We start from the raw sequence: 22,500 nt of genomic DNA, 5'->3' as shown, positions 1-22,500 counted from the left end.
GACCAGAGCTTTGCAGGTGTTATAGTAGACCAGAGCTTTCCAGGTGTTATCATAGTAGACCGGAGCTTTGCAGGTGTTATCATAGTAGAACAGAGCTTTGCAGGTGTTATCGTAGACCAGAGCTTTGCAGGTGTTATCATAGTAGAACAGAGCTTTGCAGGTGTTATCATAGACCAGAGCTTTACAGGTGTTATCATAGTAGACCAGAGCTTTGCAGGTGTTATCGTAGTAGACCAGAGCTTTGCAGGTGTTATCATAGACCAGAGCACTGCAGGTGTTATCATAGACCAGAGCTTTGCAGGTGTTATCATAGTGGACCAGAGTTTTGCAGAGCTTTGCAGGTGTTATCATAGTGGACCAGAGCTTTGCACGTGTTATCGTAGACCAGAGCTTTGCAGGTGTTATCATAGACCAGAGCTTTACAGGTGTTATCGTAGACCAGAGCTTTGCAGGTGTTATCATAGTGGACCAGAGCTTTGCAGGTGTTATCGTAGACCAGAGCTTTACAGGTGTTATCGTAGACCAGAACTTTGCAGGTGTTATCATAGTGGACCAGAGCTTTGCAGGTGTTATCGTAGACCAGAGCTTTGCAGGTGTTATCGTAGACCAGAGCTTTGCAGGTGTTATCATAGTGGACCAGAGCTTTGCAGGTGTTATGATAGTAGACCAGAGCTTTGCAGGTGTTATCATAGTAGACCAGAGCTTTGCAGGTGTTATCATAGACCAGAGCTTTGCAGGTGTTATCATAGACCAGAGCTTTGCAGGTGTTATCATCATAGACCAGAGCTTTGCAGGTGTTATCATAGTAGACCAGAGTTTTGCAGGTGTTATCATAGTAGACCAGAGCGTTGCAGGTGTTATCGTAGACCAGAGCGCTGCAGGTGTTATCGTAGTAGACCAGAGCGTTGCAGGTGTTATCGTAGTAGACCAGAGCTTTACAGGTGTTATCATAGTAGACCAGAGCTTTGCAGGTGTTATTATAAACCAGAGCTTTGCAGGTGTTATCGTAGTAGACCAGAGCGCTGCAGGTGTTATCATAGACCAGACCTTTGCAGGTGTTATCATAGACCAGAGCTTTGCAGGTGTTATCGTAGACCAGAGCTTTGCAGGTGTTATCATAGTGGACCAGAGCTTTGCATGTGTTATCGTAGACCAGAGCTTTGCAGGTGTTATCATAGTGGACCAGAGCTTTGCAGGTGTTATGATAGTAGACCAGAGCTTTGCAGGTTTTATCATAGTAGACCAGAGCTTTGCAGGTGTTATCATAGACCAGAGCTTTGCAGGTGTTATCATAGACCAGAGCTTTGCAGGTGTTATCATCGTAGACCAGAGCTTTGCAGGTGTTATCATCGTAGACCAGAGCTTTGCAGGTGTTATCATAGTAGACCAGAGTTTTGCAGGTGTTATCATAGTAGACCAGAGTTTTGCAGGTGTTATCATAGACCAGAGCTTTGCAGGTGTTATCGTAGTAGACCAGAGCTTTGCAGGTGTTATCATAGTAGACCAGAGCGTTGCAGGTGTTATCGTAGACCAGAGCGCTGCAGGTGTTATCGTAGTAGACCAGAGCGTTGCAGGTGTTATCGTAGTAGACCAGAGCTTTACAGGTGTTATCATAGTAGACCAGAGCTTTGCAGGTGTTATTATAAACCAGAGCTTTGCAGGTGTTATCGTAGTAGACCAGAGCACTGCAGGTGTTATCGTAGTAGACCAGAGCGCTGCAGGTGTTATCGTAGACCAGAGCTTTACAGGTGTTATCTTAGTAGACCAGAGCTTTGCAGGTGTTATCATATTAAACCAGAGCTTTGCAGGTGTTATCATAGTAGACCAGAGCTTTACAGGTGTTACCATAGTAGACCAGAGCTTTGTAGGTGTTATCGTAGTAGACCAGAGCGTTGCAGGTGTTATCATGTTAAACCAGAGCTTTGCAGGTGTTATCATAGTAGACCAGAGCTTTACAGGTGTTACCATAGTAGACCAGAGCTTTGCAGGTGTTATCATATTAAACCAGAGCTTTGCAGGTGTTATCGTAGACCAGAGCTTTGCAGGTGTTATCATAGACCAGAGCGCTGCAGGTGTTATCATAGACCAGAGCGCTGCAGGTGTTATCATAGACCAGAGCTTTGCAGGTGTTATCATAGTAGACCAGAGCTTTGCAGGTGTTATCATAGACCAGAGCTTTGCAGGTGTTATCGTAGACCAGAGCTTTGCAGGTGTTATCATAGACCAGAGCTTTGCAGGTGTTATCGTAGACCAGAGCTTTGCAGGTGTTTTCATAGACCAGAGCTTTGCAGGTGTTATCGTAGACCAGAGCTTTGCAGGTGTTATCATAGTAGACCAGAGCTTTACAGGTGTTATCATAGTAGACCAGAGCTTTGCAGGTGTTATCATAGTAGACCAGAGCTTTGCAGGTGTTATCATAGACCAAAGCAATATTTCTAAGACCATTTCTGACCTCTTCTCAGCTCTTCTGTTTGAATGAAAGACAGAAGAGAGAGCAGTGGGACAGTTAGATCTGGGAGAGAGCAGGGAGACAGTTAGCTCTGGGAGAGAGCAGGGAGACAGTTAGCTCTGGGAGAGAGCAGGGAGACAGTTAGCTCTGGGAGAGAGCAGGGAGACAGTTAGCTCTGGGAGAGAGCAGTGGAGACAGTTAGCTCTGGGAGAGAGCAGGGAGACAGTTAGCTCTGGGAGAGAGCAGGGAGACAGTTAGCTCTGGGAGAGAGCAGGGAGACAGTTAGCTCTGGGAGAGAGCAGTGGGACAGTTAGCTCTGGGAGAGAGCAGGGAGACAGTTAGCTCTGGGAGAGAGCAGGGAGACAGTTAGCTCTGGGAGAGAGCAGGGAGACAGTTAGCTCTGGGAGAGAGCAGTGGGACAGTTAGCTCTGGGAGAGAGCAGGGAGACAGTTAGCTCTGGGAGAGAGCAGTGGGACAGTTAGCTCTGGGGACAGTTAGCTCTGGGAGAGGCAGTGGGACAGTTAGCTCTGGGAGAGAGCATGGGGACAGTTAGCTCTGGGAGAGAGCAGGGGGACAGTTAGCTCTGGGAGAGAGCAGTGGGACAGTTAGCTCTGGGAGAGAGCAGGGGGACAGTTAGCTCTCTAGCGGGACAGTTAGCTCTCTAGGGGACAGTTAGCTCTCTAGTGGGACAGTTAGCTCTCTAGCGGGACAGTTAGCTCTCTAGCGGGACAGTTAGCTCTCTAGAGGGACAATTAGCTCTCTAGAGGGACAGTTAGCTCTCGAGCGGGACAGTTAGCTCTCTAGCTGGACAGTTAGCTTTCTAGCGGAACAGTTAACTCTGGGAGAGAGCAGGGGGACAGTTAGCTCTCTAGCGGGACAGTTAGCTCTCCAGAGGGACAGTTAGCGAGTGGTCACATTCAGATTCTCTGGTTTTCTTACATTCATGATTGTCTGCCAGTCTTTTCTAACTCAAGTCAAACATCTACATGGAAACCACCCCAAGACCCCGACAGCCAAACACACAAGTCCAGTCAAATCTCGCATCTCACACTCATCCTCCACAGAATAACACAGAGGATGCGTTCCAAATGGCACCCTATTCCCTATATAGTGCACTACTTTAAACCAGAGCCCTATTCCCTATATAGTGCACTACTTTAGACCAGAGCCCTGTTCCCTATATAGTGCACTACTATAGACCAGAGTCCTATTCCCTATATAGTGGTACTACTATTGACCAGAGCCCTATTCCCTATTTAGTGCACTACTTTAGACCAGAGCCCTATTCCCTATATAGTGCACTACTATAGACCAGAGCCCTATTCCATATAAAGTGCACTACTTTAGACCAGAGCCCTATTCCCTATATAGTGCACTACTTTAGACCAGAGCCCTATTCCCTATATAGTGCACTACTATAGACCAGAGCCCTATTCCCTATATAGTGCACTACTATAGACCAGAGCCCTATTCCATATAAAGTGCACTACTTTAGACCAGAGCCCTATTCCCTATATAGTGCACTACTTTAGACCAGAGCCCTATTCCCTACATAGTGCACTACTATAGACCAGAGCCCTATTCCCTATATAGGGCACTACTTTAGACCAGAGCCCTATTCCCTATATAGTGCACTACTTTAGACCAGAGCCCTATTCCCTATATAGTGCACTACTATAGACCAGAGCCCTATTCCCTATATAGTGCACTACTATAGACCAGAGCCCTATACCCTGTATAGTGCACTACTATAGACCAGAGCCCTATTCCCTATATAGTGCACTACTATAGACTAGAACCCTATTCCCTATATAGTGGAATTACTATAGACCAGAGCCCTATTCCATATATAGTGGTACTACTTTAGAACAGAGCCCTATTCCCTATATAGTGGTACTACTATAGACCAGAGTCCTATTCCCTATATAGTGGTACTACTTTAGAACAGAGCCCTAGTCCCTATATAGTGGTACTACTATAGACCAGAGCCCTATTCCCTATATAGTGGTACTACTATAGACCAGAGCCCTATTCCCCATATAGTGGTACTACTATAGACCAGAGCCCTATTCCCCATATAGTGGTACTACTATAGACCAGAGCCCTATTCCCTATATAGTGCACTACTATAGACCAGAGCCCTATTCCCTATATAGTGGTACTACTATAGACCAGAGCCCTATTCCCCATATAGTGGTACTACTATAGACCAGAGCCCGATGGGGAATATGGTGCCATTTAGGAGGATTAACTCTTATAACTGACTCCACATTTCATTCCCGTAGAATAAGCCTCTTGAAGAGAGGAGGGAGGAGGGAGACTCTGTGTAGAATAGAAGAGAGGAGGGAGGGGGGAGACTCTGTGTAGAATAGAAGAGAGGAGGGAGGGGGAGACTCTGTGTAGAATAGAAGAGAGGAGGGAGGGGGAGACTCTGTGTAGAATAGAAGAGAGGAGGGAGGAGGGAGACTCTGTGTAGAATAGAAGAGAGGAGGGAGGGAGACTCTCTTGAAGATAGAAGAGAGGAGGGAGACTCTAGAATAGAAGAGAGGAGGAGGGGGGGAGACTCTGTGTAGAATAGAAGAGAGGAGGGAGACTCTCTTGAAGAGAGGAGGAGGGAGACTCTTGAAGAGAATAGGAGGAGGAGGGAGACTCTTGAAGAGAGGAGGGAGACTCCGTGTAGAATAGAAGGGAGGAGGGAGACTCTTGAAGAGAGGAGGGAGACTCCTTGTAGAATAGGAGGGAGGAGGGAGACTCTTGAAGAGAGGAGGGAGACTCCGTGTAGAATAGAAGAGAGGAGGGAGACTCTTGAAGAGGGTGAATGGGCAAGACAAAATATTGAAGTGCCTTTGAACAGGGTATGGTAGTAGGTGCCTTTGAACAGGGTATGGTAGTAGGTACCTTTGAACAGGGTATGGTAGTAGGTGCCGTTGAACAGGGTATGGTAGTAGGTGCCTTTGAACAGGGTATGGTAGTAGGTACCTTTGAACAGGGTATGGTAGTAGGTACCTTTGAACAGGGTATGGTAGTAGGTACCTTTGAACAGGGTATGGTAGTAGGTGCCGTTGAACAGGGTATGGTTGTAGGTGCCTTTGAACAGGGTATGGTAGTAGGTGCCTTTGAACAGGGTATGGTAGTAGGTACCTTTGAACAGGGTATGGTAGTAGGTGCCTTTGAACAGGGTATGGTTGTAGGTGCCTTTGAACAGGGTATGGTTGTAGGTGCCTTTGAACAGGGTATGGTTGTAGGTGCCTTTGAACAGGGTATGGTGGTAGGTACCTTTGAACAGGGTATGGTAGTAGCTGCCTTTGAACAGGGTATGGTAGTAGGTGCCTTTGAACAGGGTATGGTAGTAGGTACCTTTGAACAGGGTAGGGTAGTAGGTACCTTTGAACAGGGTATGGTGGTAGGTGCCTTTGAACAGGGTATGGTTGTAGGTGTCTTTGAACAGGGTATGGTAGTAGGTGCCTTTGAACAGGGTATGGTAGTAGGTGCCTTTGAACGGGGTACGGTAGTAGGTGCCTTTGAACAGGGTATGGTAGTAGGTGCCTTTGAACAGGGTATGGTAGTAGGTGCCTTTGAACAGGGGTCTGGTAGTAGGTGCCTTTGAACAGGGTAGGGTATTAGGTGCCTTTGAACAGGGTATGGTAGTAGGTGCCTTTGAACAGGGTATGGTAGTAGGTGCCTTTGAACAGGGTCTGGTAGTAGGTACCTTTGAACGGGGTACGGTAGTAGGTGCCTTTGAACAGGGTATGGTAGTAGGTGCCTTTGAACAGGGTCTGGTAGTAGGTGCCTTTGAACAGGGTCTGGTAGTAGGTGCCTTTGAACAGGGTCTGGTAGTAGGTACCTTTGAACAGGGTCTGGTAGTAGGTGCCTTTGAACAGGGTCTGGTAGTAGGTGCCTTTGAACAGGGTATGGTAGTAGGTGCCTTTGAACAGGGTCTGGTAGTAGGTACCTTTGAACAGGGTCTGGTAGTAGGTACCTTTGAACGGGTCTGGTAGTAGGTACCTTTGAACGGGGTACGGTAGTAGGTGCCTTTGAACAGGGTCTGGTAGTAGGTACCTTTGAACAGGGTCTGGTAGTAGGTACCTTTGAACGGGGTCTGGTAGTAGGTGCCTTTGAACGGGGTACGGTAGTAGGTACCTTTGAACGGGGTATGGTAGTAGGTACCTTTGAACGGGGTACGGTAGTAGGTACCTTTGAACGGGGTACGGTAGTAGGTGCCTTTGAACGGGGTACGGTAGTAGGTACCTTTGAACGGGGTACGGTAGTAGGTACCTTTGAACGGGGTACGGTGGGAGGTACCTTTGAACGGGGTACGGTAGTAGGTACCTTTGAACGGGGTACGGTAGTAGGTACCTTTGAACGGGTACGGTAGTAGGTACCTTTGAACAGGGTATGGTAGTAGGTGCCTTTGAACAGGGTATGGTAGTAGGTGCCTTTGAACAGGGTCTGGTAGTAGGTACCTTTGAACGGGGTACGGTAGTAGGTACCTTTGAACGGGGTACGGTAGTAGGTACTAGGTGCACCGGTTTGAGTCAAGAACTGCAACGCCGCTGTGTTTTTCACACTCAACAGTTTCCTGTGTGTATCATGAATGGTCAACCACCCAAAGGACATCCAGCCAACTTGAAACAACTGTGAGAAGCATTGGAGTCAACATGGACCAGCATCCCTGTGGAACGCTTTTGACACCTTGTGGAGTCAATGCCCCAAAGGATTGAGGCTGTTCTGAGGTTGAAAGCAGGTGCAACGCAATGTTTGGAAGGTGTTCCTAATGTTTTGTACACTCAGTGTAGTTCGACACCAAATATAACCAGGTAAAATTAAATCAGGTAATAGAATCAGTTAAATGTGTGTCCATGGACCAGAGTGCACTGCAAGCTGGACGGAGAAATAAGCAGAAAGCAACAAACATTCAGACGGGAAGTAGACAAATGTTCGCACAGGAAACAGGAAGTAGTCAAAGACGAGGACAACTCACCAGTCATGTCTGGAGGGAATGCAGCGAAGGGCTCTGGAAGAGATAAAAGAAGGAACACATTTTTATTAATCAAATAAATAAACAAATAAAGAAATCAAATGGACAGATGATGGTATGCATGTAATGAATGACACTCGTCAACAATTACTGGCCCCAGTGGGAATCAGGTAAGGAGAGGACAGACAGGCATTCTTCCTCAGTGTGTTAGCCGTGTTTTAGTGAGTATTATAAGGGTGAACTAATGGCTCCCAGACTCGCTAAGAGAGGAAGATTAGACTGAGAAGAGAGAGGGAGATGAGACTGAGAGGAGAGATGGAGATGAGACTGAGAGGAGAGAGGGAGATGAGACTGAGAGGAGAGAGGGAGATGAGACTGAGAGGAGAGATGGAGATGAGACTGAGAGGAGAGATGGAGATGAGACTGAGAGGAGAGAGGAGAGATGAGACTGAGAGGAGAGAGGAGATGAGACTGAGCGGAGAGAGGGAGATGAGACTGAGTGGAGAGAGGGAGATGAGACTGAGAGGAGAGAGGGAGGTGAGACTGAGAGGAGAGAAGGAGATGAGACTGAGAGGAGAGAGGGAGATGAGACTGAGAGGAGAGAGGGAGATGAGACTGAGAGGAGAGAGGGAGATGAGAGAGGGAGATGAGACTGAGAAGAGAGAGGGAGATGAGAGAGGAGGTGAGACTGAGAGGAGAGAAGGAGATGAGAGTGAGAGGAGAGAGGGAGATGAGAGAGGGAGGTGAGACTGAGAGGAGAGAGGGAGATGAGAGAGGGAGATGAGACTGAGAGGAGAGAGGGAGATGAGAGAGGGAGATGAGACTGAGAGGAGAGAGGGAGATGAGAGAAGGAGATGAGACTGAGAGGAGAGAGGGAGATGAGAGAGGGAGGTGAGACTGAGAGGAGAGAAGGAGATGAGACTGAGAGGAGAGAGGGAGATGAGACTGAGAGGAGAGAGGGAGATGAGACTGAGAGAGAGAGAGAGAGAGAGGGAGATGAGACTGAGAGGAGAGAGGGAGATGAGACTGAGAGGAGAGAGGGAGATGAGACTGAGAGGAGATGAGAGGGAGATGAGACTGAGAGAGGAGAGATGGAGATGAGCCTGAGAGGAGAGAGGGAGATGAGACTGAGAGGAGAGAGGGAGATGAGACTGAGAGGAGAGATGGAGATGAGACTGAGAGGAGAGAGGGAGATGAGACTGAGAGGAGAGAGGGAGATGAGACTGAGAGGAGAGAGGGAGATGAGACTGAGTGGAGAGAGGGAGATGAGACTGAGAGGAGAGAGGGAGGTGAGACTGAGAGGAGAGAAGGAGATGAGACTGAGAGGAGAGAGGGAGATGAGATTGAGAGGAGAGAGGGAGATGAGACTGAGAGGAGAGAGGGAGATGAGAGAGGGAGATGAGACTGAGAGGAGAGAGGGAGATGAGAGAGGGAGGTGAGACTGAGAGGAGAGAAGGAGATGAGAGTGAGAGGAGAGAGGGAGATGAGAGAGGGAGGTGAGACTGAGAGGAGAGAGGGAGATGAGAGAGGGAGATGAGACTGAGAGGAGAGAGGGAGATGAGAGAGGGAGATGAGACTGAGAGGAGAGAGGGAGATGAGAGAAGGAGATGAGACTGAGAGGAGAGAGGGAGATGAGAGAGGGAGGTGAGACTGAGAGGAGAGAGGGAGATGAGAGAGGGAGATGAGACTGGCAGGAGAGAGGGAGATGAGAGAAGGAGATGAGACTGAGACGAGAGAGGGAGATGAGAGAGGGAGATGAGACTGAGAGGAGAGAGGGAGATGAGAGAGGGAGGTGAGACTGAGAGGAGAGAAGGAGATGAGACTGAGAGGAGAGAGGGAGATGAGACTGAGAGGAGAGAGGGAGATGAGACTGAGAGGAGAGAGGGAGATGAGACTGAGAGGAGAGAGGGAGATGAGACTGAGAGGAGAGAGGGAGATGAGACTGAGAGGAGAGAGGGAGATGAGACTGAGAGGAGAGAGGGAGATGAGACTGAGAGGAGAGAGGGAGATGAGACTGAGAGGAGAGAGGGAGATGAGACTGAGAGGAGAGAGGAGATGAGACTGAGTGGAGAGAGGGAGATGAGACTGAGAGGAGAGAGGGAGGTGAAACTGAGAGGAGAGAAGGATATGAGACTGAGAGGAGAGAGGGAGATGAGACTGAGAGGAGAGAGGGAGATGAGACTGAGAGGAGAGAGGGAGAGGAGAGAGGGAGATGAGACTGAGAGGAGAGAGGGAGATGAGACTGAGAGGAGAGAGGGAGATGAGACTGAGAGGAGAGAGGGAGATGAGACTGAGAGGAGAGATGGAGATGAGACTGAGAGGAGAGGGAGATGAGACTGAGAGGAGAGAGGGAGATGAGACTGAGAGGAGAGAGGGAGATGAGACTGAGAGGAGAGAGGGAGATGAGACTGAGAGGAGAGAGGGAGATGAGAGAGGGAGATGAGACTGAGAAGAGAGGGAGATGAGAGAGGGAGGTGAGACTGAGAGGAGAGAAGGAGATGAGAGTGAGAGGAGAGAGGGAGATGAGAGAGAGGGAGGTGAGACTGAGAGGAGAGAGGGAGATGAGGGAGGGAGATGAGACTGAGAGAGAGAGAGGGAGATGAGAGAGGAGATGAGACTGAGAGGAGAGAGGGAGATGAGAGAAGGAGATGAGACTGAGAGGAGAGAGGGAGATGAGAGAGGGAGGTGAGACTGAGAGGAGAGAGGGAGATGAGAGAGGGAGATGAGACTGGCAGGAGAGAGGGAGATGAGAGAAGGAGATGAGACTGAGACGAGAGAGGGAGAGAGAGGGAGATGAGACTGAGAGGAGAGAGGGAGATGAGAGAGGGAGGTGAGACTGAGAGGAGAGAAGGAGATGAGACTGAGAGGAGAGAGGGAGATGAGACTGAGAGGAGAGAGGGAGATGAGACTGAGAGGAGAGAGGGAGATGAGACTGAGAGGAGAGAGGGAGATGAGACTGAGAGGAGAGAGGGAGATGAGACTGAGAGGAGAGAGGGAGATGAGACTGAGAGGAGAGAGGGAGATGAGACTGAGAGGAGAGAGGGAGATGAGACTGAGAGGAGAGAGGGAGATGAGACTGAGAGGAGAGAGGGAGATGAGACTGAGTGGAGAGAGGGAGATGAGACTGAGAGGAGAGAGGGAGGTGAAACTGAGAGGAGAGAAGGATATGAGACTGAGAGGAGAGAGGGAGATGAGACTGAGAGGAGAGAGGGAGATGAGACTGAGAGGAGAGAGGGAGAGGAGAGAGGGAGATGAGACTGAGAGGAGAGAGGGAGATGAGACTGAGAGGAGAGAGGGAGATGAGACTGAGAGGAGAGAGGGAGATGAGACTGAGAGGAGAGATGGAGATGAGACTGAGAGGAGAGAGGGAGATGAGACTGAGAGGAGAGAGGGAGATGAGACTGAGAGGAGAGAGGGAGATGAGACTGAGGGAGGAGAGAGGGAGATGAGACTGAGCGGAGAGAGGGAGATGAGACTGAGAGGAGAGAGGGAGATGAGACTGAGTGGAGAGAGGGAGATGAGACTGAGTGGAGAGAGGGAGATGAGACTGAGAGGAGAGAGGGAGGCGAGACTGAGAGGAGAGAAGGAGATGAGACTGAGAGGAGAGAGGGAGATGAGACTGAGAGGAGAGAGGGAGATGAGACTGAGAGGGAGAGAGGGAGATGAGAGAGGGAGATGAGACTGAGAGGAGAGAGGGAGATGAGAGAGGAGGTGAGACAGAGGAGAGAAGGAAATGAGACTGAGAGGAGAGAGGGAGATGAGAGAGGGAGGTGAGACTGAGAGGAGAGAGGGAGATGAGAGAGGGAGATGAGACTGAGAGGAGAGAGGGAGATGAGAGAGGGAGATGAGACTGAGAGGAGAGAGGGAGATGAGAGAGGGAGATGAGACTGAGAGGAGAGAGAGAGGAGATGAGACTGAGAGGAGAGAGGGAGATGAGATGAGACTGAGAGGAGAGAGGGAGATGAGACTGAGAGGAGAGAGGGAGAGAGACTGAGAGGAGAGAGGGAGATGAGACTGAGAGGAGAGAGAGAGAGAGGAGATGAGACTGAGAGGAGAGAGGGAGATGAGACTGAGAGGAGAGAGGGAGATGAGACTGAGAGGAGAGAGGGAGATGAGACTGAGAGGAGAGAGGGAGATGAGACTGAGAGGAGAGAGGGAGATGAGACTGAGAGGAGAGAGGGAGATGAGACTGAGAGGAGAGAGGGAGATGAGACTGAGAGAGAGAGGGAGATGAGACTGAGAGGAGAAGGTGAGACTGAGAGGAGGAGAGAGGGAGATGAGACTGAGAGGAGAGAGGGAGATGAGACTGAGAGGAGAGAGGGAGATGAGACTGAGAGGAGAGAGGGAGATGAGACTGAGAGGAGAGACGAAGATGGGGGGGGGCTGAGGGAACATAGAAGGAACATAGAAGGCTTAATCAGAACGGTTGGACTTATGGAATGTTGAGAAAATTAACCAGCAGAGACAGAGACAGAGACAGAGACAGAGACAGGGGGGTTCTCTTGGCAGGCTGACTGACTGACTGGGTTGCCTGATGTCCGTGTCAATAATTAACCCTCCTGTACTGCATCTGGCAGGGAGTGAGTCTGTCTAGTAATTTCTTCTGACAGCAGTCTCCTCTCTATTTACCAAAAAAAAGATGAGAGGGAGAAGAGAATGAGGAGAGGGAAGAGAAGGAGGAGAGATGGAGGAGAGGAAGGAGAGATGGAGGAGAGGAAGGAGAGAGGGAGGAGAGAAGGGGGAGATGGAGAAGAGGAGGAGGAGGAGAGAAGGAAGAGAGGGAGAAGAGGAATAGGAGGAGAAAAGGAGGAAAGGAGGAGAGGGAGAAGAGAAGGAGGAGAGGAATAAGAGGGAGGAGAGAAGGGGGAGAGGGAGAAGAGGGAGAGAAGGAAGAGAAGGAGGAGAGAAGGTGGAGAGAGGGAGGAGAGGAGGAATAGAAGGATGAGAGAGAGAAGAGAAGGAGGAGAGGAAGAAGGATGAATTGAAACATAGATTAGGATGGAAGCCCAGGGGCGTTGTGTGGCCTACTTTCTAGTAGATCTTTCCTTCTTCTCCGGTGTGAACTTGACAGAGAGTGTGAGAGAAAGGGAGAGAGATCGTGAGAGAGTGTGTGTGTGAGAGAGAGAGCCCAAGCACCTCACATAGGAACAATAGACACCCTCCCAGACTAGGGAGACACCCTCCCAGACCAGGGAGACACCCTCCCAGACCAGCGAGACACCCTCCCAGACCAACGAGACACCCTCCCAGAACAGGGAGACACCCTCCCAGACCAGCGAGACACCCTCCCAGAACAGGGAGACACGCTCCCAGACCAGCGAGACACCCTCCCAGAACAGGGAGACACCCTCCCAGACCAGGGAGACTCCCAGAATTACACCTATCTCGGCCTAAACATCAGCGCCACAGGTAACTTCCACAAAGCTGTGAACGATCTGAGAGACAAGGCAAGAAGGGCATTCTATGCCATCAAAAGGAACATAAAATTCAACATACCAATTAGGATCTGGCTAAAAATACTTAAATCAGTTTTTTTATTTTTTTATTTCACCTTTATTTAACCAGGTAGGCTAGTTGAGAACACCTTTATTTAACCAGGTAGGCTAGTTGAGAACACCTTTATTTAACCAGGTAGGCTAGTTGAGAACACCTTTATTTAACCAGGTAGGCTAGTTGAGAACACCTTTATTTAACCAGGTAGGCTAGTTGAGAACACCTTTATTTAACCAGGTAGGCTAGTTGAGAACACCTTTATTTAACCAGGTAGGCTAGTTGAGAACACCTTTATTTAACCAGGTAGGCTAGTTGAGAACACCTTTATTTAACCAGGTAGGCTAGTTGAGAACACCTTTATTTAACCAGGTAGGCCAGTTGAGAACAAGTTCTCATTTGCAACTGCGACCTGGCCAAGATAAAGCATAGCAGTGTGAACAGACAACACAGAGTTACACATGGAGTAAACAATTAACAAGTCAATAACACAGTAGGAAAAAAAAGAATCTATATACATTGTGTGCAAAAGGCATGAGGATGAGGCAATAAATAGGCCATAGGAGTGAATAATTACAATTTAACAGATTAACACTGGAGTGATAAATGATCAGATGAACATGTGCAGGTAGAGATACTGGTGTGCAAAAGAGCAGCAAAGTAAATAAAATAAAAACAGTATGGGAATGAGGTAGATAGATTGGGTGGGCTATTTACAGATGGACTATGTACAGCTGCAGCGATCGGTTAGCTGCTCAGATAGCAGATGTTTGAAGTTGGTGAGGGAGATAAAATTCTCCAACTTCAGAGATTTTTGCAATTCGTTCCAGTCACAGACAGCAGAGAACTGGAACGAAAGGCGGCCAAATGAGGTGTTGGCTTTAGGGATGATCAGTGAGATACACCTGCTGGAGCGCGTGCTACGGATGGGTGTTGCCATCGTGACCAGAGATAAGGCGGAGCTTTACCTAGCATAGACTTGTAGATGACCTGGAACCAGTGGGTCTGGAGATGAACATGTAGCGAGGGCCAGCCGACTAGAGCATACAGGTCGCAGTGGTGGGTGGTGTAAGGTGCTTTGGTGACAAAACGGATGGCACTGTGATATACTGCATCCAGTTTGCTGAGTAGAGTGTTGGAAGCCATTTTGTAGATGACATCGCCGAAGTCGAGGATCGGTAGGATAGTCAGTTTTACGAGGGTAAGTTTGGCGGCGTGAGTGAAGGAGGCTTTGTTGCGGAATAGAAAGCCGACTCTAGATTTGATTTTAGATTGGAGATGTTTGATATGAGTCTGGAAGGAGAGTTTACAGTCTAGCCAGACACCTAGGTACTTATAGATGTCCACATATTCTAGGTCTGAACCATCCAGGGTGGTGATGCTAGTCAGGCGTGCGGGTGCAGGCAGCGAACGGTTGAAAAGCATGCATTTGGTTTTACTAGCGTTTAAGAGCAGGTGGAGGCCACGGAAGCAGAGTTGTATGGCATTGAAGTGTTGTACATTGAAGTTACATTACTCTCTATGGCTATGAGGTCTGGGATCCACTCACCAACCAATAATTCACAAATAACAACAAACCCCCAAGTATCCCCAGAGTACAAAGCAAAACCCCCAAATAATGCACGTAGAGCAGAATTATATAAGTCCAGAAAAGAGCTGTTAAATTCCACAAGGAAAGCGATGCCCAACCCTTCCATCACAAAGAAACTCCCCAGGACAGCAACACAATTAGACCCAACCAAGTCATGAGAAAACAAAAAGATCATTATTTGACACATTGGAAAGAATCAAGCAAAAACAGATCAAACTAGAATGCTATTTGGCCCTAAACAGAGAGTACACAGTGACAGAATACCTGACCACCGTGACTGACCCTAAACAGAGAGTACACAGTGGCAGAAAACATGACCACCGTGACTGACCCTAAACAGAGAGGACACAGTGGCAGAAAACATGACCATCGTGACTGACCCTAAACAGAGAGGACACAGTGGCAGAAAACATGACCATCGTGACTGACCCTAAACAGAGAGGACACAGTGGCAGAAAACATGACCACCGTGACTGACCCTAAACAGAGAGTACACAGTGGCAGAAAACATGACCACCGTGACTGACCCTAAACAGAGAGGACACAGCGGCAGAAAACATGACCATCGTGACTGACCCAAACTCACAAAAAACGTAACTATGTACAGACTCAGTGAGCATAGCCTTGTTATTGAGAGAGGCAAACCTGGCTCTCAACAGAGGGCAGGATATGTTGCCACTGTCCACAAAATGAGGTGGAAACTGAGCTGCACTTTCTAACCTTCCTGCAAAATGTATGACCGTATTAGAGACACATATTTCCCTTAAATTACACAGATCCACAAAGAAATGAAACACAAATCAAAGTTGGAAAAACTCCTGTATCTATTAAGCAAAATAGCCCAGTGTCCTATCAGAAAAATGTCCTGCTGCCACAAGAAAAGGTCAACCAGTGGATCAGAAACAACAATGAAATATAACCTAAAAATGTAAAGGAAAAAATCTAAAGTAAGTTTGTTCTGAAGTATCTGAGCGATATAAGAAAGATCAGGAAACATTTATTTTTACATGTATTTAATATTTTGCAGTAAACTCCATATGTACTTTACCTCCACACATTTTTTCAGCACTGGGGACCTTCAAACGAGTCTTGTGAGGCCTGTGGGCCTAGAGAAAAACAACTGACGAGAGTCTCATCTTTCCATCTTCCATCAAGATGGATGCAGTGGGATGAGATGCACCCCCCCAGATATCTCTGGCTTAAACTGATTAGATTTATCAACCCCAGATATATCTGGCTTAAACTGATGAGATGCATCCCCCAGATACTTAAACTGATTAGATTTATCAACCCCAGATATATCTGGCTTAAACTGATGAGATGCATCCCCCAGATATCTCTCTCTGGCTTAAACTGATGAGATGCTCAACCCCAGATGGCTTAAACTGATTAGATCCCCTCCAGATATGTCTGGCTTAAACTGATGAGATGCATCAACCCCAGATATCTCTGGCTTAAACAACCCCAGATATCTCTGGCTTAAACTGATATCTCTGGCTTAAACTGATGAGATGCATCCCCCAGATCTCTCTGGCATGCATCAACCCCAGATAGATGGCTTCCCCCCAGATATCTCTGGCTTAAACTGATTAGATTTGGCTTAAACTGATGAGATGCATCCCCCAGATATCTCTGGCTTAAACTGATGAGATATCATCCCCCCAGATATATCTGGCTTAAACTGATTATATGCATCCCCCAGATATCTCTGTCTTAAACTGATGAGATGCACCCCCCAGATAACTCTGGCTTAAACTGATGAGATGCATCCCCCAGATATCTCTGGTTTAAACTGATGAGATGCATCCCCCCAGATATCTCTGGCTTAAACTGATGAGATGCATCCCCCCAGATATCTCTGGCTTAAACTGATGAGATTCATCCCCCCAGATCTCTCTGGCTTAAACTGATGAGATGCATCAACCCCAGATATATCTGGCTTAAACTGATGAGATGCATCCCCCAAATATTTCTGGCTTAAACTGATGAGATGCACCCCCCCAGATATCTCTGGCTTAAACTGATGAGATGCATCCCCTCCAGATATGTCTGGCTTAAACTGATGAGATGCATCAACCCCAGATATCTCTGGCTTAAACTGATGAGATGCATCTCCCCCAGATATCTCTGGCTTAAACTGATGAGATGCTTCAACCCCAGATATCTCTGTCTTAAACTGATGAGATGCATCCCCCCAGATATCTCTGGCTTAAACTGATGAGATGCATCCCCCCCAGATATCTCTGGCTTAAACTGATGAGATGCATCAACCCCAGATATCTCTGGCTTAAACTGATGGGATGCACCCCCAGATATCTCTGGCTTAAATTGAGTTGCACCCCCAGATATTTCTGGCTTAAACTGATGAGATGCATCCCCCAGATATTTCTGGCTTAAACTGATGAGATTGATCAACCCCAGATATATCTGTCTTAAACTGATGAGATGCATCAACCCCAGATATCTCTGGCTTAAACTGATGAGATGCAGCCCCCCAGATATCTCTGGCTTAAACTGATTAGATTTATCAACCCCAGATATATCTGGCTTAAACTGATGAGATGCATCCCCCCAGATATCTCTGGCTTAAACTGATGAGATACATCCCCCCCAGATATCACTGGCTTAAACTGATTATATGCATCCCTCCAGATATCTCTGGCTTAAACTGATGAGATGCATCACCCCCAGATATCTCTGGCTTAAACTGATGAGATGCATCCCCCCCAGATATCTCTGGCTTAAACTGATGAGATGCATCACCCCCAGATATCTCTGGCTTAAACTGATGAGATGCATCTCCCCCAGATATCTCTGGCTTAAACTGATGAGATGCATCACCCCCAGATATATCTGGCTTGCACTGATGAGATGCATCACCCCCAGATATCTCTGGCTTGAACTGGCAGATTTAGATTTCCCCATGCGTGGACATCGACTTTAGGGTTTTAATGTCTGATTTATTTATTTTGTTGTTTTTTTGTTTATTGCTTATTTTACTTGAACATTTGCCATGTCAATAAAGCCCCTTTGAATTTAATTAAGAGAAAGAGGGAGAGCGAGAGAGGAGAGAGAAAGAGAGAGAAAAGGGGAAAGAGAGGGAGAGAGAAGGAGAAAGAGGGAGAGAGAAAGAGAGTGAGAGAGTGAGAGAGAGAGAGAGAGAGAGAGAGAGAGAGAGAGAGGAGAGAGAAAGGGAGAGTAAGAGAGAGAGAGAAAGGGAGAAAGGTAGAGAGAGAGTGGTAGACTACCAGACGAGCTAAATGTCTTCCATGCTCCCTTCGAGACAAGCAACACTGAACCATGCATGAGAGCACCAGCTGTTCTGAACGACTGTGTGATCACGCTCTCGGTAGCCGATGTGAACAAGACCTTTAAACAGGTCAACATTCACAAAGCCGTTGGGCCAGACGGATTACCAGGACGTGTACTCAAAGCATGCACGGACCAACCACTCCCTGACTGAGTCTGTAATACCAACATGTTTTAAGCAGGCCACCATAGTCCCAAGGCCCAAGGAAAAGAAGGTAACATGTCTAAATGATTAGTTCTCACGTCTGTAGCCATGAAGTGCTTTGAAAGGCTGGTCATGGCTCACATCAACAGCATCCTCCCAGAAACCCTAGACACACTCCAATTCGCATACCGCCTCAACAGATCCACAAATGATACAATCTCAATCGCACTACACCCTGCCCTTTCCCACCTGGACAAAAGGAATACTTATTTGAGAATGCTGTTCATTGACTAAGGGTAGGCAATAACACATCATTGACTAAGGGTAGGCAACAACACATCTGCCACGATGATCCTCAACACTGGGGCCCCTCAAGGTGTGTACTTAGTCCCCTCCTGTACTCCCTGTTCACCCACAACTGCATGGCCAAACACCGCTCCAACACAATCATTAAGTTTGCTGATGTGACAACAGTGGTTGGCCTGATCACCGACAACAATGAGACAGCCTATAGGGAGGAGGTCAGAGACCTGGTCGGGTGTGCCAGGACAACAACCTCTCCCTCAACGTGATCAAGACAAAGGAGATGATTGTGGACTACAGGAAAAAGAGGACAGAGCCACGCCCCCATTCTCATCGATGGGTGCTGTAATGGAGCAGGTTGAGAGCTTCAAGTTCCTTGGCGTCCACATCACCAACAAACTAACATGGTCCAAACACACCAAGACGGTTGTGAAGAGGGCACGACAAAACCTAGTCCCCCTCAGGAGATATAAAATATTTGGCATGGGTCCTCTGACTGTCTAGTTCTCTGACTGTCTGGTTCTCTGACTGTCTGGTTCTCTGACTGTGCTTTGCTGTACTTCAGCCAGCCTGCCCCTCCCAGACAGACAGAGCAGTGAGGTTTAGGGTTAGGTGTGGAGGACTTACGTGTGCACTGTTCCAGCTCTGTACTAGAGCTCATGTGAATGTTGTCTATCCAGATGTGTCCTCTGTTTCCGTGCTCAAAGTAACCCTCAATCACCACCTGACAAAGAGGAGCAGAGAGAAGAGGAGAGGAAGAGGAGAGGAGCGTGAGAGGAGTGAAGAGGAGAGGATGTGAGAGGAGAGGAGAGGGAGTAGAGGAGCAGAGAGGAGAGGAGAGGAGAGGAGAGGAGAGGAGAGGAGAGGAGAGGAGAGGAGAGGAGAGGAGAGGAGAGAGAGGAGAGGAGAGGAGAGGAGAGGAGAGGAGCGGAGCATGAGAGGAGCAGAGAGGAAAGGAGATAGAGGAGCAGAGAGGAAAGGAGACGGAGGAGCGGAGAGGAGCAGAGAGGAAAGGAGAGGGAGGAGCGGAGAGGAGCAGAGCGGAGAGAAGAGGAGAGGAGCGTGAGAGGAGTGAAGAGGAAAGGAGACGGAGGAGCGGAGAGGAAAGGAGAGGGAGGAGCGGAGAGGAGCAGAGCGGAGAGAAGAGGAGAGGAGCAGAGAGGAGCAGAGCAGAGAAGAGAGGAGCGGAGAGGAGCAGAGCGGAGAAAGAGAGGAGCGGAGCGTGAGAGGAGTGAAGAGGAGAGGATGTGAGAGGAGAGGAGAGGGAGGAGAGGAGAAGAAGGAGAGGAGCAGAGGAGCAGAGAGGAGCAGAGAGGAGCGGAGAGGAGAGGAGCAGAGAGGAGGGGAGCGTGAGAGGAGTGAAGAGGAGAGGATGTGAGAGGAGAGGAGAAAAGAGGAGCGGAGAGTGGGAGGAGAGGAGAAGAGAGGAGCGGAGCAGAGAGGAGCAGAGAGGAGCAGAGAGGAGAGGGAGGAGCGGGGGAGGAGCGGAGAGGAGCAGAGAGGAGAGGAGAGGAGAGGAGAGGAGAGGAGGGAGAGGGAGAGGAGAGGAGAGGAGAGGAGAGGAGAGGAGAGGAGAGGAGAGGGCAGAGAGGAGCGGAGCGGAGCAGAGAAGGAGCGGAGAGGAGAGGAGAGGAAAGGAGAGGAGAGGAGCGGAGCAGAGAGGAGCGGAGAGGAGAAGGAGCGGGAAAGGAGCGGAGCAGAGAGGAGCGGAGCGTGAGAGGAGCGGAGAGGAGCAGAGAGGAGCGGAGCGTGAGAGGAGTGAAGAGGAGCAGAGAGGAGCGGAGAGGGAAAGGAGACGGAGGAGCGGAGAGGAGAATGAGAGGAAAGGAGAGGAGAGGAAAGGAGAGGGGCAGAGAGGAGCAGAGAGGAGAGGAGAATGAGAGGAAAGGAGAGGGAGGAGAATGAGAGGAAAGGAGAGGAGAGGAAAGGAGAGGGAGGAGAGGAGAGGAGAGGAAAGGAGAGGGAGGAGCGGAGAGGAGAGGAGAGGAGAGGAAAGGAGGGGGAGGAGCAGAGAGGAGAGGAACGTGAGAAAGAATGACCCTCACTGACAGTTATGCAGAGATAAATTGTTACTAGAGCTTTAGTTAGTTGGGTCATACCTTGTCAGTTTGAAATGGCTTTACAACCAGTTTACAACCACAATTGGTTCTCTGATAGTAATTTCATTTCAACCAGTTTTACCCTCTAGTGGTGTGGGGGCTGTGCTTTGGCAAAGTGGGTGGGGTTATATCCTTCCTGTTTGGCCCTGTCCGGGGGTGTCCTCGGATGGGTCCACAGTGTCTCCTGACCCCTCCTGACTCAGCCTCCAGTATTTATGCTGCAGTAGTTTATGTGTCGGGGGGCTGGGGTCAGTTTGTTATATCTGGAGTACTTCTCCTGTCCTATTCGGTGTCCTGTGTGAATCTAAGTGTGCGTTCTCTAATTCTCTCCTTCTCTCTCTCGGAGGACCTGAGCCCTAGGACCATGCCCCAGGATTACCTGACATGATGACTCCTTGCTGTCCCCAGTCCACCTGGCCGTGCTGCTGCTCCAGTTTCAACTGTTCTGCCTTCTTATTATTCGAACATGCTGATCATTTATGAACATTTGAACATCTTGGCCATGTTCTGTTATAATCTCCACCCGGCACAGCCAGAAGAGGACTGGCCACCCCACATAGCCTGGTTCCTCTCTAGGTTTCTTCCTAGGTTTTGGCCTTTCTAGGGAGTTTTTCCTAGCCACCGTGCTTCTACACCTGCATTGCTTGCTGTTTGGGGTTTTAGGCTGGGTTTCTGTACAGCACTTTGAGATATCAGCTGATGTACAAAGGGCTATATAAATACATTTGATTTAAATTTGATTTTACCCACTGGGTTGGGGAGTTTCTGTTGGGTTGATCAATGTCTGTGTACCTGGTACTCTTTGGGTGACTGGGGCAGAATGGTGCGTCCCTCCTTCCACACGGGCCCCTGGTCTCCTCCGAGTGCCCAGAGAAGAGTCTCCTCCCGGTCGTTGTCTCTGAGGAGGATCCTGAGGGACCCCAGCCCCTGGTTCTCGGGCCCCTGGAGCTGGTAGTTGAAGAGCAGGCACAGCGGCCCCCTCTCAGGCCCCACAGCGGGGCTCACCAGACGGGCTCGCTGCCTCTCTGTCCTGGGGCTGGCCTCGATGTGGAGGAAGTTACCCACGTCTGAAGGAACATAGAGAAACCAGAGACAGTAAAACAGATTGATTGATTGATTCAGATAAAGGGACTGATATCATTCATGAAGCAGGTGGTGCAATAACAGTTATCCACAATGTTTGTATTGATGTTGTCTGAGACGACACGGCGGATTCAATGGACGGTACAGTGGATAAATGATACGTCTGTAGGACTGTGGATGGTACAGTGGATAAATGATATGTCTGTAGGACTGTGGATGGTACAGTGGATAAATGATATGTCTGTAGGACTGTGAAGGAATGTGGATGGTACAGTGGATAAATGATATGTCTGTAGGACTGTGGATGGTACAGTGGATAAATGATATGTCTGTAGGACTGTGGATGGTACAGTGGATAAATTATATGTCTGTAGGACTGTGGATGGTACAGTGGATAAATGATATGTCTGTAGGACTGTGGATGGTACAGTGCATAAATGATATGTCTGTAGGACTGTGGATGGTACAGTGGATAAATGATATGTCTGTAGGAATGTGGATGGTACAGTGGATAAATGATATGTCTGTAGGACTGTGGATGGTACAGTGGATAAATGATATGTCTGTAGGACTGTGGATGGTACAGTGGATAAATTATATGTCTGTAGGACTGTGTACAGTGGATAAATGATATGTCTGTGGACTGTGGATGGTACAGTGGATAAATGATATGTCTGTAGGACTGTGGATGGTACAGTGGATAAATGATATGTCTGTAGGAATGTGGATGGTACAGTGGATAAATGATATGTCTGTAGGACTGTGGATGGTACAGTGGATAAATGATATGTCTGTAGGACTGTGGATGGTACAGTGGATAAATGATATGTCTGTAGGACTGTGGATGGTACAGTGGATAAATTATATGTATGTAGGACTGTGGATAGTACAGTGGATAAATGATATGTCTGTAGGACTGTGGATGGTACAGTGGATAAATGATATGTCTGTAGGACTGTGGATGGTACAGTGGATAAATGATATGTCTGTAGGACTGTGAAGGAATGTGGATGGTACAGTGGATAAATGATATGTCTGTAGGACTGTGGATGG

The 22,500-nt window shown here is 48.5% G+C and overlaps 1 protein-coding gene across 2 annotated transcripts in view; it reads right to left on the bottom strand.

Annotated features, from left to right (window-relative positions):
* Positions 1-22,500, bottom strand: part of LOC112246167 (neuropilin-2) — a 320,170-nt gene that overhangs the window by 49,413 nt on the left and 248,257 nt on the right. For both annotated transcript variants that reach the window (XM_042320049.1, XM_042320048.1), the window contains exons 14-16: positions 21,157-21,431; positions 18,893-18,989; positions 7,431-7,463 (exon numbers count right to left, since the gene is read on the bottom strand). In XM_042320049.1, coding sequence (XP_042175983.1) covers positions 7,431-7,463; positions 18,893-18,989; positions 21,157-21,431 — 405 coding nt within the window. The remainder of the gene's footprint in view (positions 1-7,430; positions 7,464-18,892; positions 18,990-21,156; positions 21,432-22,500) is intronic.

This window comes from Oncorhynchus tshawytscha, linkage group LG03 (genome assembly GCF_018296145.1).
Source record: "Oncorhynchus tshawytscha isolate Ot180627B linkage group LG03, Otsh_v2.0, whole genome shotgun sequence".
Classification (NCBI taxonomy): domain Eukaryota; kingdom Metazoa; phylum Chordata; class Actinopteri; order Salmoniformes; family Salmonidae; genus Oncorhynchus; species Oncorhynchus tshawytscha.
This window is presented reverse-complemented; position numbering and strand designations above follow the sequence as displayed.